This window comes from Mercenaria mercenaria, chromosome 10 (genome assembly GCF_021730395.1).
Source record: "Mercenaria mercenaria strain notata chromosome 10, MADL_Memer_1, whole genome shotgun sequence".
Taxonomy (NCBI): Eukaryota; Metazoa; Mollusca; class Bivalvia; order Venerida; family Veneridae; genus Mercenaria; species Mercenaria mercenaria.
The window spans coordinates 31,746,463-31,764,438 of NC_069370.1; the positions used below are offsets into that span (position 1 = coordinate 31,746,463).

Genomic DNA, 17,976 nt, shown 5'->3' on the forward strand with positions numbered 1-17,976 from the left:
AAACACAAAGATAGCTAAATGAAATGTTGAGGCCCTGTAAGTCGCCTCTTATGTCCATGCACGGGAAAGACAGTGATTCAAATACATTTCACAACTTCTGTATGAAAAGAATTGGAACCACCGTCTCATCCTTGGTTTATCATAAGAGTCCGAGTACTTGGTTTTACCGTATCTCTGTGATTACAGCCAGTATAAAAGTTTTGATTACGTAACTGAATACTACTGCGTACTGATTTTCGGGTCAGTTAGTCAAAGATCAAGGTAAATGCTAACATGTAGCATGAAAACGTCTTTTGACCAAACACTTTAAACTGTACCGGAATCAAATCTCGGACGATTATCTGAATTAGTAAATTATCCAAGATCTGAGTCAGTCCAAATGAAGCCAAGTCACCGTGGTATTCAGTATTTAAATGATTTCTGATGAAAGTCGGGAAAGATTTCGGTCTATAGACATGATTCCTGCGTTCGTGTTTTTGCATAATCATAATGTTGATGGTTAGCGGGAAGAAATCCAGTTTTATTTCACAAACGACATTTATATATATGTTTGGCCTCCAAAAGATCTAAAATGTCGTTGAAGAGTAAAAATTAGAAAATAGAAGGCACAAAGCAAACCATTAAATTAGACGTTCTTTCTCTGTGAATGTTGTAGATGTAAATTATGCAAAGTTATCGATCGAATGGAAGAAAGATAGGAAACGGCATAAACTGCAAGTACGCCCGCCGCAAGTTAGTTCAGTAGGGAGAGCATTGGTCTACGGATCGCCGGGTCGCGACTTCGATCCTCGGGCGGGGCGTATGTTCTCCGTGATGATTTGATAAAAGACATTGTGTCTGATATCATTCGTACTCCACCTCTGATAAGTTATGTGGGGAAGTTGGCAGTTACTTGCGGAGAACAGGTTTGTACTGGTACAGAATCCAGGAACATTGGTTAGGTTAACTGCCCGCCGTTACATTACTGAAATACTGTTGAAAAAACGGCGTCAAACCCAAAACAAACAAAACTTAGATTTCTTGTGACATGCAGGCCTATGTATGTATGTATGTATGTATGTAAACTAAGCCGTTTTTAGGCTCTGTTTAACTGATTTCTAGTGTAGTCATGACCGTTTGATTTACGATTTTGCATATTTTCAAATTTTACTTTTGAAGATAATGCTGCATGTATGTCCAACGGGTGCATTAGCAATGAATGACACACCTCAAGAACGTTAATTACGGTTTTATCGCACTGTTCTTTTCGTAAAAAAAACGACAATGTGATCATGCAAAACGTGCATACTACATTATTCAGAGAATGCTTCTTCATGAACACAGTTCATATCTGTACATCTCAGAGCGACAGGGGAAATAACTACAAGAAACGAGATATCTTTGATAGAAATTTTACTTAAGTTTTTGTTTGATTACTTCAATAAGTTTCGGGAAAGAACTGTTCATGAAATGACCTTTGTTGTCGAACTTGTAAAGTTCTGATGTCATGCCGTTTGCTACCTGTTGCTGTTCAGACCAGGGTATGAACGGATCATCTGTTGACCCGAATTGTACCCGCCAGTCCGCATTTGCCTTTATGCTGTCCCAGTTCCATGGTCTGCTGTAATACCCGCTGGCTCTCTCATTTTCATCACCAAGGTCTGTAACACATGCCGAGACGACAACGATTCCCTTAACTTTATACCGTTCCGCAAATCTCATAGCAGCTTCGGCACCAGAGCTATGGCCGATAATTACAGTGTCCTCGCCACATTTCATCTCATCTCTCATAAAAGGAATCCAGACTGATTCTCTAGCAACAACCGGGTCCGGCATATTCCGCAAGTCACATTTCACGTCATCAACGCCATCCAATTTTCTTTTGGCCCAGCCATACCAGTTGGCCGCCGTGACATCGCCTGCTCCATTCCCCGGAATAATGACGATATGCTTCATTGACCTGTGAAAAGGATAACAAAAGCTAAGAAAATTTAACACAATCATTCTTTCATATGTTATCTTAAAAAAAAAATGGTATGGTTATAGGCTTACTTTCTTTTTTAAAGTGGAAAACGTTTTGGCTTTGTTTCTAATGGAGGCATATTTCTAACACAATTTACCTACGTTGCTATTGCGCTACTTTAAAGATATTTCTTGATAAAGCGAAGTTTTCTGAAAAGATTATCTCGATAAAGTTCAAAGTTTCCCGAAAATATTATTGCGATAGTTTACTTTATTATCTCGATACGTTTTAAGTAAGTGCCAAAAGCTGCCATTTGTTATATATAGCTAGCCAGCTATCTCGGTACTTCTGGAAATTATCCTGATATTTCGAACTTTTCGGAAAAGTTGACCTCAATAGTCTAAAAATTCCTGACAACAAAAAGCATATAACTAGTAAAAATAATTTATTGCGCTTGTGGCAGTCTCAAGCATTATTTTGCACCAAAACATTTTCAGGAAACATAATATCAAGAAAATATTATTCATTGCTAAAATGTTTTCAGAAAAAATGCACATATTCTTGGATTGGAATGTTTACAATATTATCGTGATAGCTATACCTAGCTATCTCTTGGCAGAAATATGCCACCATAGTTTCTTTGAATGTTTTTTGTCTTTGAACTTGGAAGGGTATACGCGTTAAGCCATCTATACTGGACGTGTAATTAGTTTATTTAAAATACTGTGTGAAAATGAACAAAGCGACCATCTTTTGGGGGATCAGTTTTACAGATTTATGAGTACTAGCCTTGAAAGCGATCTTGTCCATCTTTATATAGGATATTGACATTGTCTTAACATTTAAATTAAATCTTTTCTCATCGCATTTTAATACGGTCACTCTTGACCTTTAAATGCGATCTTGATCATGAAAGATTGTTATTTCTTTTTTTGGTGAAAATAATAAAGTACCACCTTTAAAAAGTGACATTATTTTTAAATATAAGCAAGAACAGTCCGCCATTCTATTGCCAGACGCCAAATGCCGGTTGCGTTAGTTCTGACTACTTGAAATAGAGAGCTCAACGTTTCGTTGTGTTTTGGAAATGGATGAATACAACCTTCAGACGGCCAAGTGTCTTCAATACATAACTTTTGCCTCTTTTTAAACATTTTAAAGTAAACAGTTTTAAATAGTTCCACCATCGCATCATGTTATTTCTTCATATCAGAATACATGGCAGGTTAGATTAGGCCTATTTTCTATATGAAGAAGCATCTGGCATAAAGTATTACATAGTTAGCAGAAATTCATTAGAAATACAAGTTTGTAAAATTATTGTTATATCCGTTTTCCTATAGATCTGTATACTTCAGCTGAATATCGTGAATGTCACAAGAGATCAACTAAGCTAGCTAAATGAATTTGGAAACTGCACGCAGTATTAAAACAGATTGTTGAAGCACTCAATATTTTATCAAATGCCATTGTAAAAGTTGAAATTATATCTAAAACGAAAGAAATATTTAGGTGTTTTTTTGGTTTTGTTTTTTTCAATACTAACACAGTAAGCTAGCTATAGGTGTGTGTATTCTTTTCAAATGCAAACAATAAAATATCGGGCCTACATTTCTATAAAATAGGGGTCTTGCTCTATATATAACGTGTCTTTTGTTCCTTACAGAATATACGAAATGTAAAAGGGTCATAAAATGTTATTTAAATTTGCTCACAAATTATTCTGCATGAGTTACTATAATAAGAAACAACTCAAAGTGAAACCTGCTTTTATATATAGGCTGCAAGCATATTTCAGATAGGCTACTTAATTGCGATCTACATCTACATCTACATCTTTCACCCAACCGTCGATTTCCGACTATCACTGGGCGGCGCTGTCAGAGAAACAGTTGTTAAAGAACTGATATGTTACAATGTTAAAAGAATAAAAGCTAAAAAAGACAGTATGCTACAGTTAAAATGGGACAGAGGCAACAGAATTACATACTGACCACCGCCAGCCTCTCTCTAAAGATACTGAGACTGGGGCTAGATTTAACATGAGTTGGTAGGGAGTTCCAGAGTCGGATGGTCCTAGGGAAGTAGGAGTTAGAAAAGTACTGAGTGTGAGACATGGGGATTAAGTAATTTAGGTTTCTAGTTGGAATAAGATGAGATTGGTCGACTGCAACTGTCTGGGTCCTTATTTTATAAAACATTACTAATGAATTGTGTAACCTTCTATATTGGAGTGTATTCCATTCTAAGGTTTTCAGCATTTGTGTAACACTACTGGTGTAACTGTAGTCATACATGACGTACCTAGCAGCTGACCTTTGGACATTTTCGACTTTGCTAGTGAGGGTTTTTTGCCAAGGATGCCAGACGCTTGAACAGTACTCAAGTTGAGGGCGGACATAGGTGTTATAGGCAGCAATTTTGACCTTTTTATTATCAGTTTTGACATTACGTTGTATGAAGCGAAGAGTGGAAGTTGCTTTGGAAGTGATACTGTCAATGTGTTTGGACCAGTTTAGATCTTTGGAAATGGTTATGCCTAAGTATTTAGCTGCCTCACAAGTTTTTAACTCTATGTTGTGAAGTTTGTAGGGGTAGACTACAGGATTTTTCTTTCTAAAAATTCTAAGGACTTCACACTTGTCCGGGTTGAACTCCATGGACCATGTCTTCTCCCAGGTTTCTAAGCTAATCAGGTCTTGTTGCAGAGATATACTATCTGAAATGGAGTTGATGGTAAGGTATATTATGGTGTCATCTGCAAACATTCTTGCGTTACATTTGACGGAATCTGGTAAGTCATTGATATATACCAGGAAGAGACATGGCCCAAGAACAGACCCTGGGGAACTCCAGACAGTACAGGAAGTTCACTGGAAAAATGACCATCAACAGCGACTTTCTGGGAGCGGTTGGACAGGAAAGATTTGACCCATTTGGTAATTTGTGGGTTGACACCAAGGCTTTGTAGTTTATAAATTAGTCTAATGTGATCGACCTTGTCAAACGCCTTGGAGAAGTCCATGACAATAACATCTGTTTGTTGACCCTGTTCAGTGTTATTGTAAAGTTCCTGAGTGAAATTAATGAGCTGAGTCTCACAACTGTGACCTGATCTAAAGCCGTGCTGGAACTGGCTAAGTAGCTTATGCTTGTCAAAATAGGTCATAAGATTGGAAACAACAATGTGTTCAAGGAGTTTGGAAGCAATGCAAGTTAGGGAAATTGGGCGATAGTTACTAGGTTTAGACTTGGGACCTTTTTTAAATACGGGGGCTACGGTGGCTTTTTTCCAATCACTGGGTACTAGGCCAGATTCGAGAGATAACCTGTATATATGGGCAAGTACAGGAGCAATTTCATGGTGGAGTTCTTTTAGGATGCGTGGGGATAATTCATCAGGTCCTGAGGCTTTATGTGGGGATAGGCCATAGAGCAGTTTTTCCACACCTTCAGTGGTGACCTGGATCTTATTCATCATGGAGACTGGGGATGAGAGGACGTTGGAACATATATGCTTCAGACTAAGGGCTGGGGAGGGGAAAAGACAGATTCAAATTGTTTGTTTAAGATAGTAGCCTTTTGGATGGGGTCTGTGTAGGTAAGACCATCTGATTTAAGGGGGGCAATGCCGACATTTTCTTTTTTGTTGTGCTTGATGAAGCTGTAAAACTTTTTGTTTTTACCAGGTTGTGAGTCATGGTCAAATATGACACTTTCCATATATGACCAGTATTGGGCTCTTATTTGCTTCTGGATAGAAGACTTAAGGGATTTGAATCTTTGTTGGCGGGCTGAGGAGGGAGATTTGTGTAGTTTCTGGTACAGTTTATCACGCTTATGTATAAGCCTGATAATTCTCGGGGTTAACCATGGCAAGTCGGCACGGGGTTTAGACATTTTAGATGGAATGTGTTTTGACTGGGATTCATTAAGGCAGTCCTTGAATGAATTCCACGCTACTTCAGGGTCTGAATGGTTTTCGGTGAAAAAGCTAGCACCAAAAGCCTTCATGTCAGATTTTAGCCCTTCCCAATTAGCCTTCGTGTAGAGTTTTATAGGGCGTCTAGGTTGGGTTGGGCGGCCCCTATTAAGATTCAATTCATGAAATATAATATCATGATCCGAGGTGGCTAGACTCGGTAGGGATTTAACCAAGTGAACATGGGATGGATGGTTTGTAAAGAAGAGATCAAGGGTGTTGGATAACCTAGTTGGGATTTTAACTATTTGTTCAAGATTATAATGGGAATATCTTTCAATAAATTCTTCATAAAAGGATCTGTTTTTACAAGTTTGTTTAGGGGACTCTTTTGACCAGTCAATGTCGGGGAGATTGAAGTCTCCAAGTAGCCATACTATACTGCCCTTGGGTATTTTACTAAGGGATAACCAGAGTTGGGATAGGGAGTCGGCATCTAATTCTTGGGGTTTATAGTAGGCTCCGACAAAAGTATCTTTAAGGCCAGTGATGGTAATTTTGGCCCAGGTTATGTTGCATGAAGTCTTGAGGTCTGGTTGTTCTTGGCTGATCAGTGAGTTAGATATAGCTATCATCACGCAGAAGTGTACAGTCATACTATTACGATAACATTCAGGCAGAAAAGTTTTCTTATCTTTTATTACAGAAAGCAAATTCAAACACTTTCTTACTAAAGTCTGAATATTTTGTCAAGTCTTTCCAAGAAAATTGGAAAAAATAAATCCGCAACTTGACCACGTGCTTTTCGCTTCTCCGATTTTCGAGCATGCGCAGTAAGGCTAAAGCGGGATTATGGGAGTTATTCAGTGGCATATTGTCCGCCATGATGAAAAAATCGAAATTTTCAGAAATATTTCAAACTTCAAACGCTTACTGTGAATTCATTACTGGATAAGTATATGTTTAATGAATCAAATACAAATGTGGGCCCTTTAAGGTATTATTTAAAACATTTTAGGTTCTTCCGGAACCTTGTATTTTTCATATTTTTGAAAAATACTTGCGGGTGACCGTCTCATTAGCATAAATTCAGGTCAGCCAAGATGAGCAAAGTAACTTTTCGGGCTAGGGCGCTGGACGCCGCCCGCCCGATGCCCGTGTATAAAGCAGAAGACATACCGGACTTACCAGACTTTGCAACAATCAACAGATCTGTGCCACAAATGCCAACAGGGATGGAAAAGGAAGAAGAAACGGTACGGCCTTTCACTCGCGAGTCCGGGCAGGGTTGGCCGCCATCTTGGATTTTGCCGCTGCCATTTACGCACTTCAAAATTTTATCTTATTCTAGGCCATAAATGTTTGGTTTGATATCAGACTTGCATTTTACCTGCTTTTGAACGTTACAGTCCCCTTAAATCAGATTATGGTCCTTACTTTAAGGGCATTGAAGATGTTCTATTTTTAGAAACTGTAGCCCACGTGATGTCAAGGGAAATAACTTGTAAATAAAAGCACGTGGGAACATGAATTTCCTTCCCGGTGTAAACATGAGTTCACTGGCACCAGAGACCGGAAAGAATTTGCATTGTATATGTCATGCCCTATTCCCAGAACCATGAGCTTGAATAGGAAATATACAAGTTCATTTTAATTGAGTATTTGCCTGAAATGAGCAGTTTGGCAAAGGGGTACTGGTACTGATGATAAACCCGAACAGAAAATGAGGTTTTTTACCTGTAACTTTTTTATTAAGTACTGCAAATTGAAATCAAAGGTCCATATCAAAATAAAGCTTAACCTTTGCTGAAAGCTTTACATAATTCAAACTTATATTTAGTAAGCAAACTCACACGAAGTGAGGGTCTGAAAGGGGTATGTAAAAAGGGGACTGAATGAACGTTGACTGATGATTAATTCGAACACTTTGTCATTTACAAAATTTTCTTCGTATTATTATATTGAAACTTTCTCCAAAAAGCTGCAACAGTCATTCCTGATCAAGTAATGTAAAGTTAACAAATGTCAGGCCTTCATGTTTCGACAGTGAGCATGCGCAAAAAAACACCCTCTTCCCCAGTAATTTTGGATAAATATTTTTTATACAAATTTATGTAAGTCATTTATTTATACAGAATGTTTACCAATTTTGTTTTTGTTTACACCAGTTGGGGTTGTAAGTGGAAACTATTAGATGGTGTGTTCAATTTTATAAATAACCGATTGCAATCGAATATTTCCAAGGTGGTCGACTTTATCATCTGTCTGGGTTTATCATCAGTACCAGTATAGTACCCTTCCTCAAGAAATTATTATTTAGTTATACTAACTAGTTTTAGCTTAATTGTGATGAAAGCTTAATGAAACCACTCTCTAGTCAGCTTCCTGGAAATAACAATTCATACGTCATATGAGATGTCATGGTTGTGACCCCCATTTGGGCTCTAACCCACGACCCCTGGATTGTGCGGCCAACACCTTACAGGGCTAGACACTAACTTTTTTACAGTGGTGGTCCGAAGGACCAGCAGCTTTTGCAAACTGATGGTCCGACAATTTCAGGTGGCCCTACCAAGACTACTAAGTTAACGGAACCAGTAACATATGAGACCCCAGAGGTCGCGAAAGCCGTCGGACATTTCCGGTAAATTTTGATCCGGTCCGGCATGATATATCAAGTTCACAAGACCGAGTGTCCGATAAAAATTGCAGGTCAATATGATAAAATAAGAAGAAAGTCCTCCACGATTTCGCGAAAGTTCGACTTTCATCATTAAATTGTAAAATGAAATCCCGAGAAATTGATGTCAAACTATATTTTAGTAAGCGCCTGTTTCATTGGTACTTAAAATAGAAACAGTGGAAACCCCTCACGACGTCACGACAATTCTAAGAACGCGCGTTATCATTGGATGCGTACTAATCGTGGATGGTACTCGATTTATGTACGCGGGAACCAGACGGGAATTTCCAGAAATTCTCTTTATGTCAACATCAACGTGACTCGGTGCAAACAATAGACTTGTGGGGTAAAAAACAGCGTTGATATAGCAAATGAATATGAATAAAATCTGTAAAATTACTAAAAGATCCTTTGGAAGCAAAGAATGCAACCAAGAAGAATAACAACAGACTCGTTGACTGAGTCTGTTCGCGACAGCTGAGGTAATGAAATGTGCAACATCTCTCACGCCCCCTAGCAACGGCTTAAGCGGGACTCTAGATCTATTACACATATGTTGAATGGACTCCATGGTCCCAGAGGACCAGAAAATATAACAACACTGAATCCAAGTACAGGGAGATTTTTTACAGCCTGAAAACTTAATGTCTGAAATCTGTTTCAATTAATATGACGTGGAAATAAACTTAAAGGATGTAATTTGTGTAATGCTGTCTATATAGACTATGTATAATACAAGTTTTAAAGATCAGATATCAAATTTATTAAAAAGAAATCGGTCTGGTAAAATATTATCCGGTCCTGTAAAAATATCATGTTTACCAGACCGACTGTCCTGTGAATTTTCAGGGTCTTTCGTGAACACTGAGACCCCCTCTTCTTCCATGGAGTACTTTTTACAAACACTGCAAAACATGTGATTTTTATATTATTATTTTGATAAACATCTGCCATTTAATTATTAAATAATTTTGAAAATCAAATTTAAAATAAAGATGTGAATAAAGAAGATTTTTTCAGCAATTCATATTTTAAGTGGGTGGGGTTTACCTTCAAAATAAGAGCTTTTTTTTGCAACAGTTGTCATTTTTTCTTAAATGCAGACTTTTTATTGACTTTTCATTAAGATTGCACTAGAAAATCTCGTTAAAAATGTCCGGAACTCACGGCCGTGAAAACGGGTGACAAATTTGGAAAAAGAAAGTACATTAAAATCTTGATAAAATACATGCTATAAATTTCTTATTTTTTTCATTATACCTATTGAATACTTATAATTTCTGCTTATTAAAAGCATTTTTATTAAAATCACTCTGCGTCCGTGGTCTGTCCGTCCGTCATTCCGTCCGTCCGTCCGTTAACAATTTCTCGTTATCGCATCTCCTCAGAAACTACTGGGGGGATTTTGACCAAACTTTGTCAGAATGATGTATTGGTACCCTAGTTGTGTCCCCCTGAAAATCAGACTGGTTCAACAATTTATCAGTGAGTTATGGCCCTTTGATTATTTCTATAATTTACATAGATTTATATAGGGAAAAACTTTGAAAACCTTCTTGTCCAGAACCACAGAGCTAGGGCTTTGATATTTGTTTGAAGCATTATCTAGTGGTCCTCTACCAAGATGATTCAATATTTTTCTGGTCAAATATGCCCCGCCCTGGGGGTCACATGGTTTAATAGACTTAATAGGAAAAACTTTGAAAACCTCTTGTAAAACCACGGGCCTAGTTTGATAGCCGAGTTTTTTATTTTCTGGTTACGATGTATTTTATCAAAAGTTTGGTCGGGGGACAAATAAAAATAAAAATAAAAATCCATTTTGAGCAGTGACCAATAAATAAAATAAAACGTCCAATAGGATACTAATTTTTTTTTTTTACACCCCAAAACAAAGCTTGCAAGCTAAATTGCATAAACTCACAAATGACTATCTGAACATGTTTATATCTCATTTATCTCATATACTCTTGGTTTTCTTTGTGTCAGTGTATGAATAATGCATTTCTAAGTCACACAAGATATGTATTATTTGTGTTTGATGATCTATTTTAGAAAAATATACTGTGTTTTTATAATAAAATAACAGTACCACATTGACATTATAAACATGCACATTTTATTACATAACATGAATAAAACTGCTATTAGAATGGGATATGCATGACTACTTATAGGTCTCATCCGCATACATGCATATTAATTGGCTTAGATTCAAAGTCTTAAAAGACAGGCATTGTCATACTAGAAGCCAAATTACAATTGATAACAGCTTAAAATTAAATGGCTTTGTAAGTTTCAGGGCTTAATATTGTTTTTATTTGCCATGTCAGTGCCACCTATATTGTACGACAAGTCAAAACAATCTGAATTTTGTTCACTGAAATGTGTACAAAATATAAAACCCTTATCGCTGATGTTAAACAACAGTATCAGATATTATAAGACTCTACACTGGAATGGAACTGGACTTAGTAAGTATAATCGAAAAAATTTTATTCCGATATTCTTAGATGTTCCTCAGTGTCAAGCACATGTGACATATAGTGTCTGAATGTTGTCCAAAACATACTTTCAAAGGTCTTTACGAGTTTTACAGTATACTTCAATGACACAGGACTATAGATATTGCTGAGAGTTTCATGCTTTGATAATTACTTTTGAGTTACAGTACCTGGCTAGACTTTAGTCAAACTAATTGCACAATCTGAATATTGAATAACTTTCATACCAGCAATATCTTCACCGGATTAGATGCTGACAAAATATTAAACAACCATTAACTGACTGTCCAATTATTTTGACTACATGTAGTTTGAATTTTTATCACATGTTCTTTATCAAGCATTTGCAGGACATGTGTCATTTTACATTGAATTGCACTTTGTTTGAACAGAACTACTGAAAATTATGGTATTATTATTTTTTTCTTCTCCAACCCCAAGACTGCAAGAAAGAAAAAAATATTTTAGCAAGCTGATACTCACTTTTGCTCTTCATTTGCCATTCTTTGGTTTCTTTCCTTTTATCAGTGTGGTATTTCTGACAGTCCCACATGAATTTGATCGTTGTCCAATTTAAAACTGGTACTGATGATAAACCGAACAGAAATGAGTTTTTACCTGTAACTTTTTAATTTCTGCAATTTGTAATCAATGGTTGATATCAAAATAAAGCTTAACATTTGCTGAAAACTTTGCATAATTTAAATTTATATTTAGTTAGCAAACTCACACAAAGTGGGGCCATGAAAGGGGTTAGTAAAATGGGGACTGAAAGCAGGTTGACTGATGATAAATCCGAACACTTTGTCGTTTACAAAATTTTCTTTGTAGTATTATATTGAAACTTTCCCCAAAAAGCTGCAACAGTCATTCCTGATCAAGTAATGAAAAGTGACCCAATGTCAGGCCTTCATGTGGCAACAGTAAGCATGCGCAAAAAATCACCCTCTTCCCCAGTAATTTTGGATAAATATTTTTATAAAGATAAATGTAAGTCATTTATTTATACAGAATATTTACCAATTTTGTTTTTATTTACACCAGTTGGTGTTGTAAATGGAAACTATTAGATGGTGTGTTCAATTTTTTAAATAACCGATTGCAATAAAATATTTCCAAGGTGGTCGACTTTATCATCTGTCCGGGTTTATCATCAGTACCAGTACAGACAACAAATCTCGTACATGTGATACGCCAGATTTTTCAACATCTGGACAGCGTTGATAGTGAAGGTCATTTTTCGTATGTGATTATTCCTAATGTTGAGCTTTATGTTCCGTAATTTCTACTCAGATCCAATTTGCTTACAATACTTGTTATCTCTGCAAACTTATTCCAAAGATTATTGTCTGTTAACTTGTATATTTTTCCTATTTAATTTCACACAGTTTACATTCATGTAGGCCGCCATTTTTCATGCGTCTGCTGATCTTGATTAAAAACCTCTACCTTACAGTTAAACTTTTATTTTTGGCAGCAGCAATTATGGACGGTCGGCGGATGAAATGAAAATAAAAGTACTGAAAATGACTTTTATTTTTATTTTGTTTTGTCAAAAATTAGGGTCGGCGCTCCCGTAAACCAGAAAATTAAAAAATGTTGGCCATATTTTGTATGTGACATCATCTAGTGGTCTTCAACTAAGATTGTTCAAATTATACCCCTAGGGTCAAATATGGCCCCACCCTGGGGGTCACATGGTTTATATAGACTTATATAGGGAAAAACTTTGAAAAACCTCTTGTCCAAAACCACAGGGCCTAGGGCTTTGATATTTTGTATGTGACATCATCTAGTGGTCTTCAACTAAGATTGTTCAAATTATACCCCTAGGGTCAAATATGGCCCCACCCTGGGGGTCATATGGTTTACATAGACTTATATAGGGAAAAACTTTGAAAATCTTCTTGTCCAAACCACAAAGCCTAGGGCTTTGATACTTGTAATGTAGCATCATCTAGTGGTTCTCTACGAAGTTTGTTCAAATTATCCCCCTAGGGTCAAATATGGCCCCGCCCCAGGGGTCACATGGTTCATATAGACTTATATAGGGAAAAGCTTTTAAAATCTTCTTGTCAATAACTACAACATTCAAATTTGGACCACATGTATATTTTTGAGTGGCAAGATGAACCTTGACATGAGTTGACCTTGATTTTGACCTAGTGACCTACTTTCACATTTCTGTAGCTACAGCCTTCAAATTTGGACCACATGCATAGTTTTGTGCACTTGAAAAAACTTTGACCTTGATTTTGACCTAGTGACCTACTTTCACATTTTTGAAGGTACAGGTATCAAATTTGGACCATATGCATAGTTCTGTGTTTCAAAATGAAATTTGACATTGATTTTGACCTAGTGACCTACTTTCACATTTTTGAAGGTACATTCTTCAAATTTGGACCACATGCTTAGTTTTGTGTTCCGAAATGAAATTTGACCTTGATTTTGACGCAGTGACCTACTTTCTCATTTCTCAAGCTACAGCCTTCAAATTTGGACCACATGCATGGTTTTATGTACCGAAACAAACTTTGACCTTTACATTGACCTAGTGACCTACTTTCACATTTTTGAAGGTACAAGCTTCAAATTTGGACCACATGCATAGTTCTGTATTCTGAAATAAAATTTGACCTTGATTTTGACCTAGTGACCTACTTTCACATTTCTCAAGCTACAGCCTTCAAATTTGGACCACATGCATAGTTTTGTGTACCGAAATGAACTTTGACCTTAAGATTGACCTAGTGACCTACTTTCACATTTCTGTAGCTACAGGCTTCAAATTTAGACCACATGCATAGGATTGTGTACCGAAACAAACTTTGACCTTGACATTGACCTAGTGACCTACTTTCACATTTTTGAAGGTACAGGCTTCAGATTTGGACCACGTGCATAGATTTGTGTTCTGAAGTGAAATTTGACCCTTGATTTTGACCTAGTGACCTACTTACACATTTCTCAAGCTAAGCCTTCAAATTTGGACCACTTGCATAGTTTTGTGTACCGAATTAAACTTTGACCTTAAGATTGATCTAGTGACCTACTTTCACATTTCTCAAGCTACAGCTTTCGAATTTGGACCACATGCACAGTGTTGTGTACGGAAATGAAATTTGACCTTGAGCTAGTCAGTAAGTCTTGAAATTTGGAACACTCAAAAATGGCACATTGGTGGGCGCCAAGATCACTCTGATCTCTTGTTATTTGTTTTTGCCCAAACAAAGCCTCGGTAATGATAATAAATTAAATAAAATGCTATAGATCGTAACGGCCGACCGGCTTATATAAACGTGTCAAGCACATAAAATAAATGATTTTAATGAATTTGTTGTTAAGTAATAATCGGCAAGACATAACAATACAGCATAAGCTGTATACCGCTAATTAACAAGTTGTACAAACACGATAATAGGCTGCTTTGTTATCAATTAACTTTTAACTTTTTGATCAATAAACACTTTTGCTAATGACGGGCATTATAATTGTACTAAATACAAACCGCGAGATGACAACGTGTCAGTCGGCGCGTGGCGTAATTGACATATGTCAGTAGCTAATTAATATACGACGCTCCGCCAACTGCCATACTTCCGCTTATGGCGGCAAACAATATTTAAATTCACTGGGATTTTGATTGGCACAGGGGCAGAACTTACAAACTCGAGACGCATCAAAGAAAATTTCCGTGGGTCACGCCGACGCATGGGGCATTTTCTGTGCGAGTCAGATACGAGTTTTTCTCGATTTTCGCAGGTCAAAATCCGGAACCTCGGGTCTACCGAACGCTGGATACTGTACTGATACCTCAATAGTTCGTAAATGAATAGTTCAAGCAGATAGATAAGTTACCGTGTTCCGTTCCCGGGTTTTAGTACCAGCGTTACATCCGGGCATTCCAAATTTCAAGAAAAAATACACGGGGAAAACCAAATTCTATTTTTAAACTGCAGTACCGTGAACAATTCAATGTTTATTAATTTATTTTAAAAATGACTTGCTTGTAATTTTCGGTGGTCCATCGGACCACACAGATTCGAGAAGTTAGTGGTCCTCCCTGAAAAGCACTGGTCTCGGACCAGCGTTAGTGTCGAGCCCTGCCTTATCCAGTTGAAAGCATGACATAATTGTCTACACAGATATTTTGTGAAATTTGTCACAGAATTTGGATTGCCTAACTTCTTTGTTTGTATCTGTATGAAAATAATTCATCAATGTAGAGGTCATTCTTTTATACGATTGGTGATACTGAAACCCAATATCAAAATAAGGCTGACATTGTTGTTGATCTAAATAATACATTATTTACATATTAAACTTTAAAGTGACTTTGATGTAAAAAGATCAAGTACTCAACTACCATATGTTCAAAAGAAGATGAGCGCTGACATTTTATTTCTATTGTCATAAAAGCAGTTCTGTTTTCAGTATCTAGGGCTGAAGTCAAGTTGTTTACAAATACCGTTTTACTTTTATTGAAGTTTGTTTCATATACTGAAATTGATAATGACCTTTTTATTTTCACCTTACCTTAGCACAGAGTGCTGAAGATGAACTATAAATGGGCAACGGACACATTTACAATAGTTCATCTTGACTTCAGCCCTAGATACTGAAAACAGAACTGCTTTTATGACAATAGAAATAAAATGTCAGCGCTTATCTTCTTTTGCACATATGGTAGTTGAGTACTTGATCTAAAATGAAATTGTTCGAAGTGAAAATTTTATTTTTTTTCTGAATTTTCAGAATTTGTAAAGAACGAAACTTGTTGAAATATTACATGCCAGATATTTTTAATAGTCTATTTTTTTACCAAGATAACTCTGGCATAATTAATGTTTGTTTTGCACATTAATTAAAAAATTATTGGAAAAACCAGTCCTGTTTCTATTTTTAGAAACATGGACAATACGGACAACTAAAAAAAATCAACAAATAAATTTGCTTGCATACTGTAATTAGCGTAAGTTAAAACATTCTAAAACACTAAAAACACTTAAAAATAGTATATCTATTGAACAAAGCATCAAAAACTTGTTGACAAAAAGCTGTAATTCAATAGTGTGCATAGATGCCAAATATCACATATTTTCGCGACCTGAGTGCTTCGTACTTTTCGAGCAATTTAAGTGCAGTTATGGTCAAAAGAATCATGAAAACACTTCTTTATAAAGAAAATGTATAAACATGAATGATACTCAAAGACCTGGTAAACTTTCCATTGTGTGCAACTGTGTCCATATTGTGTGTGCATGAATGGGGAAAATTGAGCCATTGTTCAGTCCATAATGTCAGTCAATATCAAACATTTTAGCTGCCTTACACAAACTAAATATGTGTCTTGTAAATGCCTTCAAAATCCATCAGAATATAGCATTTAAAACTGCTATAATAGTGGGACCCCACCACCAATATAAGGAGGTAATTTCCATGAATCCCTGATTCCCACAGCCCCAGTTGGCGCCTACTACTTTTTAAAGCAATTAAGAAAATATATATGTTAAAATTTATCATTTTTATTTTTATAAAAATTGCACACAAAGATCCGCATCAATTTTGGCTATTATTTTGGAGGCCAGTGTGAGCCCTGGGAACAAACAATTAACTAATTCAGGGATCATCCTACAGGGTTTTCCCGGACGCAGGTTTTCTGCGTCCCTGACGCGCTTTTACTGCTTTGAACTCGCATTTTTTAGTGCCTCTGCGTCCACTGGACCCGCAAAATCGGTCACGAAACTCCTTTGCACTGAAGCCTCCTTTGTGCAGATACCCATGTAAAATTAATGCGCAGTTTTTTAACACCGGGACCATCCCTGAATCGTGGGTGCTCATTATAAACAGGTATAGACGATTTTCCAACTTCAAAACAAGTTTTGTTACCGATGTTCGCCATTTTGGTAAAGGGAAACTACTCTCCGCGCTAACTGTCACCGCTAAAATCTAAGATTGCCGTTACGTTCCGTAAAAGATCGAATGGTTTATTTTTCTATTAAACAAAATTAATTTCATATAAATTTAAAGTATTTTGATGAAAAAATATTAATAAATCACAAAAATTATGATACTAATTAAGGATCGAGTATTATCTTTAACCGAGATCAAACTGTGAACAACATAATTGACACGAGGTGTCACGTTAATTGCCGGTAATTACTGGCTATTTGATCATAACAAAAAGACTATCACACCTTTTGTTATCGGTCTGAATTGAGGAGCTCATGCCATTTTGAAAGATACCATTCCGAAATATTGAATCAGCTGCTATCTAAATTAAAAAGATACAAGTTCATTCGGTTTTAGGGTAAATTTTTATAGTAATAATGTCCATTTTCAAGATCAATAATTTGTGGACCCCCAAAAATTATTAGGGACCCTTAAATTAGCAACCATGGGAGTCCATGGACTCCCAAATAAAAAACACGAGGGAAAACCCTGATCCTAGGTCAAAATTTTAGGGAGAAGTGACTTCTCCCTCCACAGAATTTAGGGAGAAGTTGAGGAATTTAAGGAGAAATGATAGCATTCAGTTTCCTGCCTATATATATCCACTTTTTATGGGTCTAGCTGTAACTTATAAACAGTAATTATTTAAGGAAATTGATTCTTGCATTATCATTTTCATGAATTTCTAAATAAAGTATAAACTTAGCTATGAAAAAGTCGCCTTTAAATTTTTATCCGAAATTTACATGTCCGAAACTCGTAAATTTAACAGGTGCACGATCAAAACGCCGTGAAATTTTTCATTCATGTTTCGATTCTCGTGCTTTTATAATGCCTGATTTTTGCATCAACTTGTTCAGATTTATACATTTAATTTAATTATTTATTTATTTTTTCGAAAATAATACCAAACTCGTAGGTAATGGCAATCTTTTTACAATATTTTGTACGGCAGTTCTGACGTCCGCGT

At 36.4% G+C, this 17,976-nt stretch overlaps 2 protein-coding genes across 5 annotated transcripts in view; one reads left to right on the forward strand and one right to left on the reverse strand.

Annotated features, from left to right (window-relative positions):
• Nucleotides 1-1,375: 1,375 nt before the first annotated feature.
• Nucleotides 1,376-7,366, reverse strand: LOC123559499 (serine hydrolase RBBP9-like). Of its 4 annotated transcripts, none has more exons than XM_045351376.2 (2): nt 7,255-7,366; nt 1,376-1,939 (listed from the first exon to the last, which is right to left on the reverse strand). In XM_045351376.2, the coding sequence occupies exon 2, from the start codon at nt 1,933-1,935 to the stop codon at nt 1,393-1,395; it is 543 nt and encodes a 180-aa protein (XP_045207311.1). In that variant the 5' UTR covers nt 1,936-1,939; nt 7,255-7,366; the 3' UTR covers nt 1,376-1,392. The 4 variants fall into 4 exon arrangements, with proteins under 4 accessions (XP_045207311.1, XP_045207306.1, XP_045207307.1 ...); XM_045351371.1 differs by lacking the exon at nt 7,255-7,366 and adding an exon at nt 7,053-7,206; XM_045351372.2 differs by lacking the exon at nt 7,255-7,366 and adding an exon at nt 7,044-7,191.
• The window catches only part of LOC123559498 (enhancer of polycomb homolog 1-like), a 29,472-nt gene continuing 18,228 nt past the window's right edge, over nt 6,733-17,976 (forward strand). Inside the window, exon 1 of the mRNA XM_045351370.2 lies at nt 6,733-7,120. Within this exon, the coding sequence (XP_045207305.1) occupies nt 6,968-7,120 (153 nt within the window). The 5' untranslated portion in view covers nt 6,733-6,967. The remainder of the gene's footprint in view (nt 7,121-17,976) is intronic.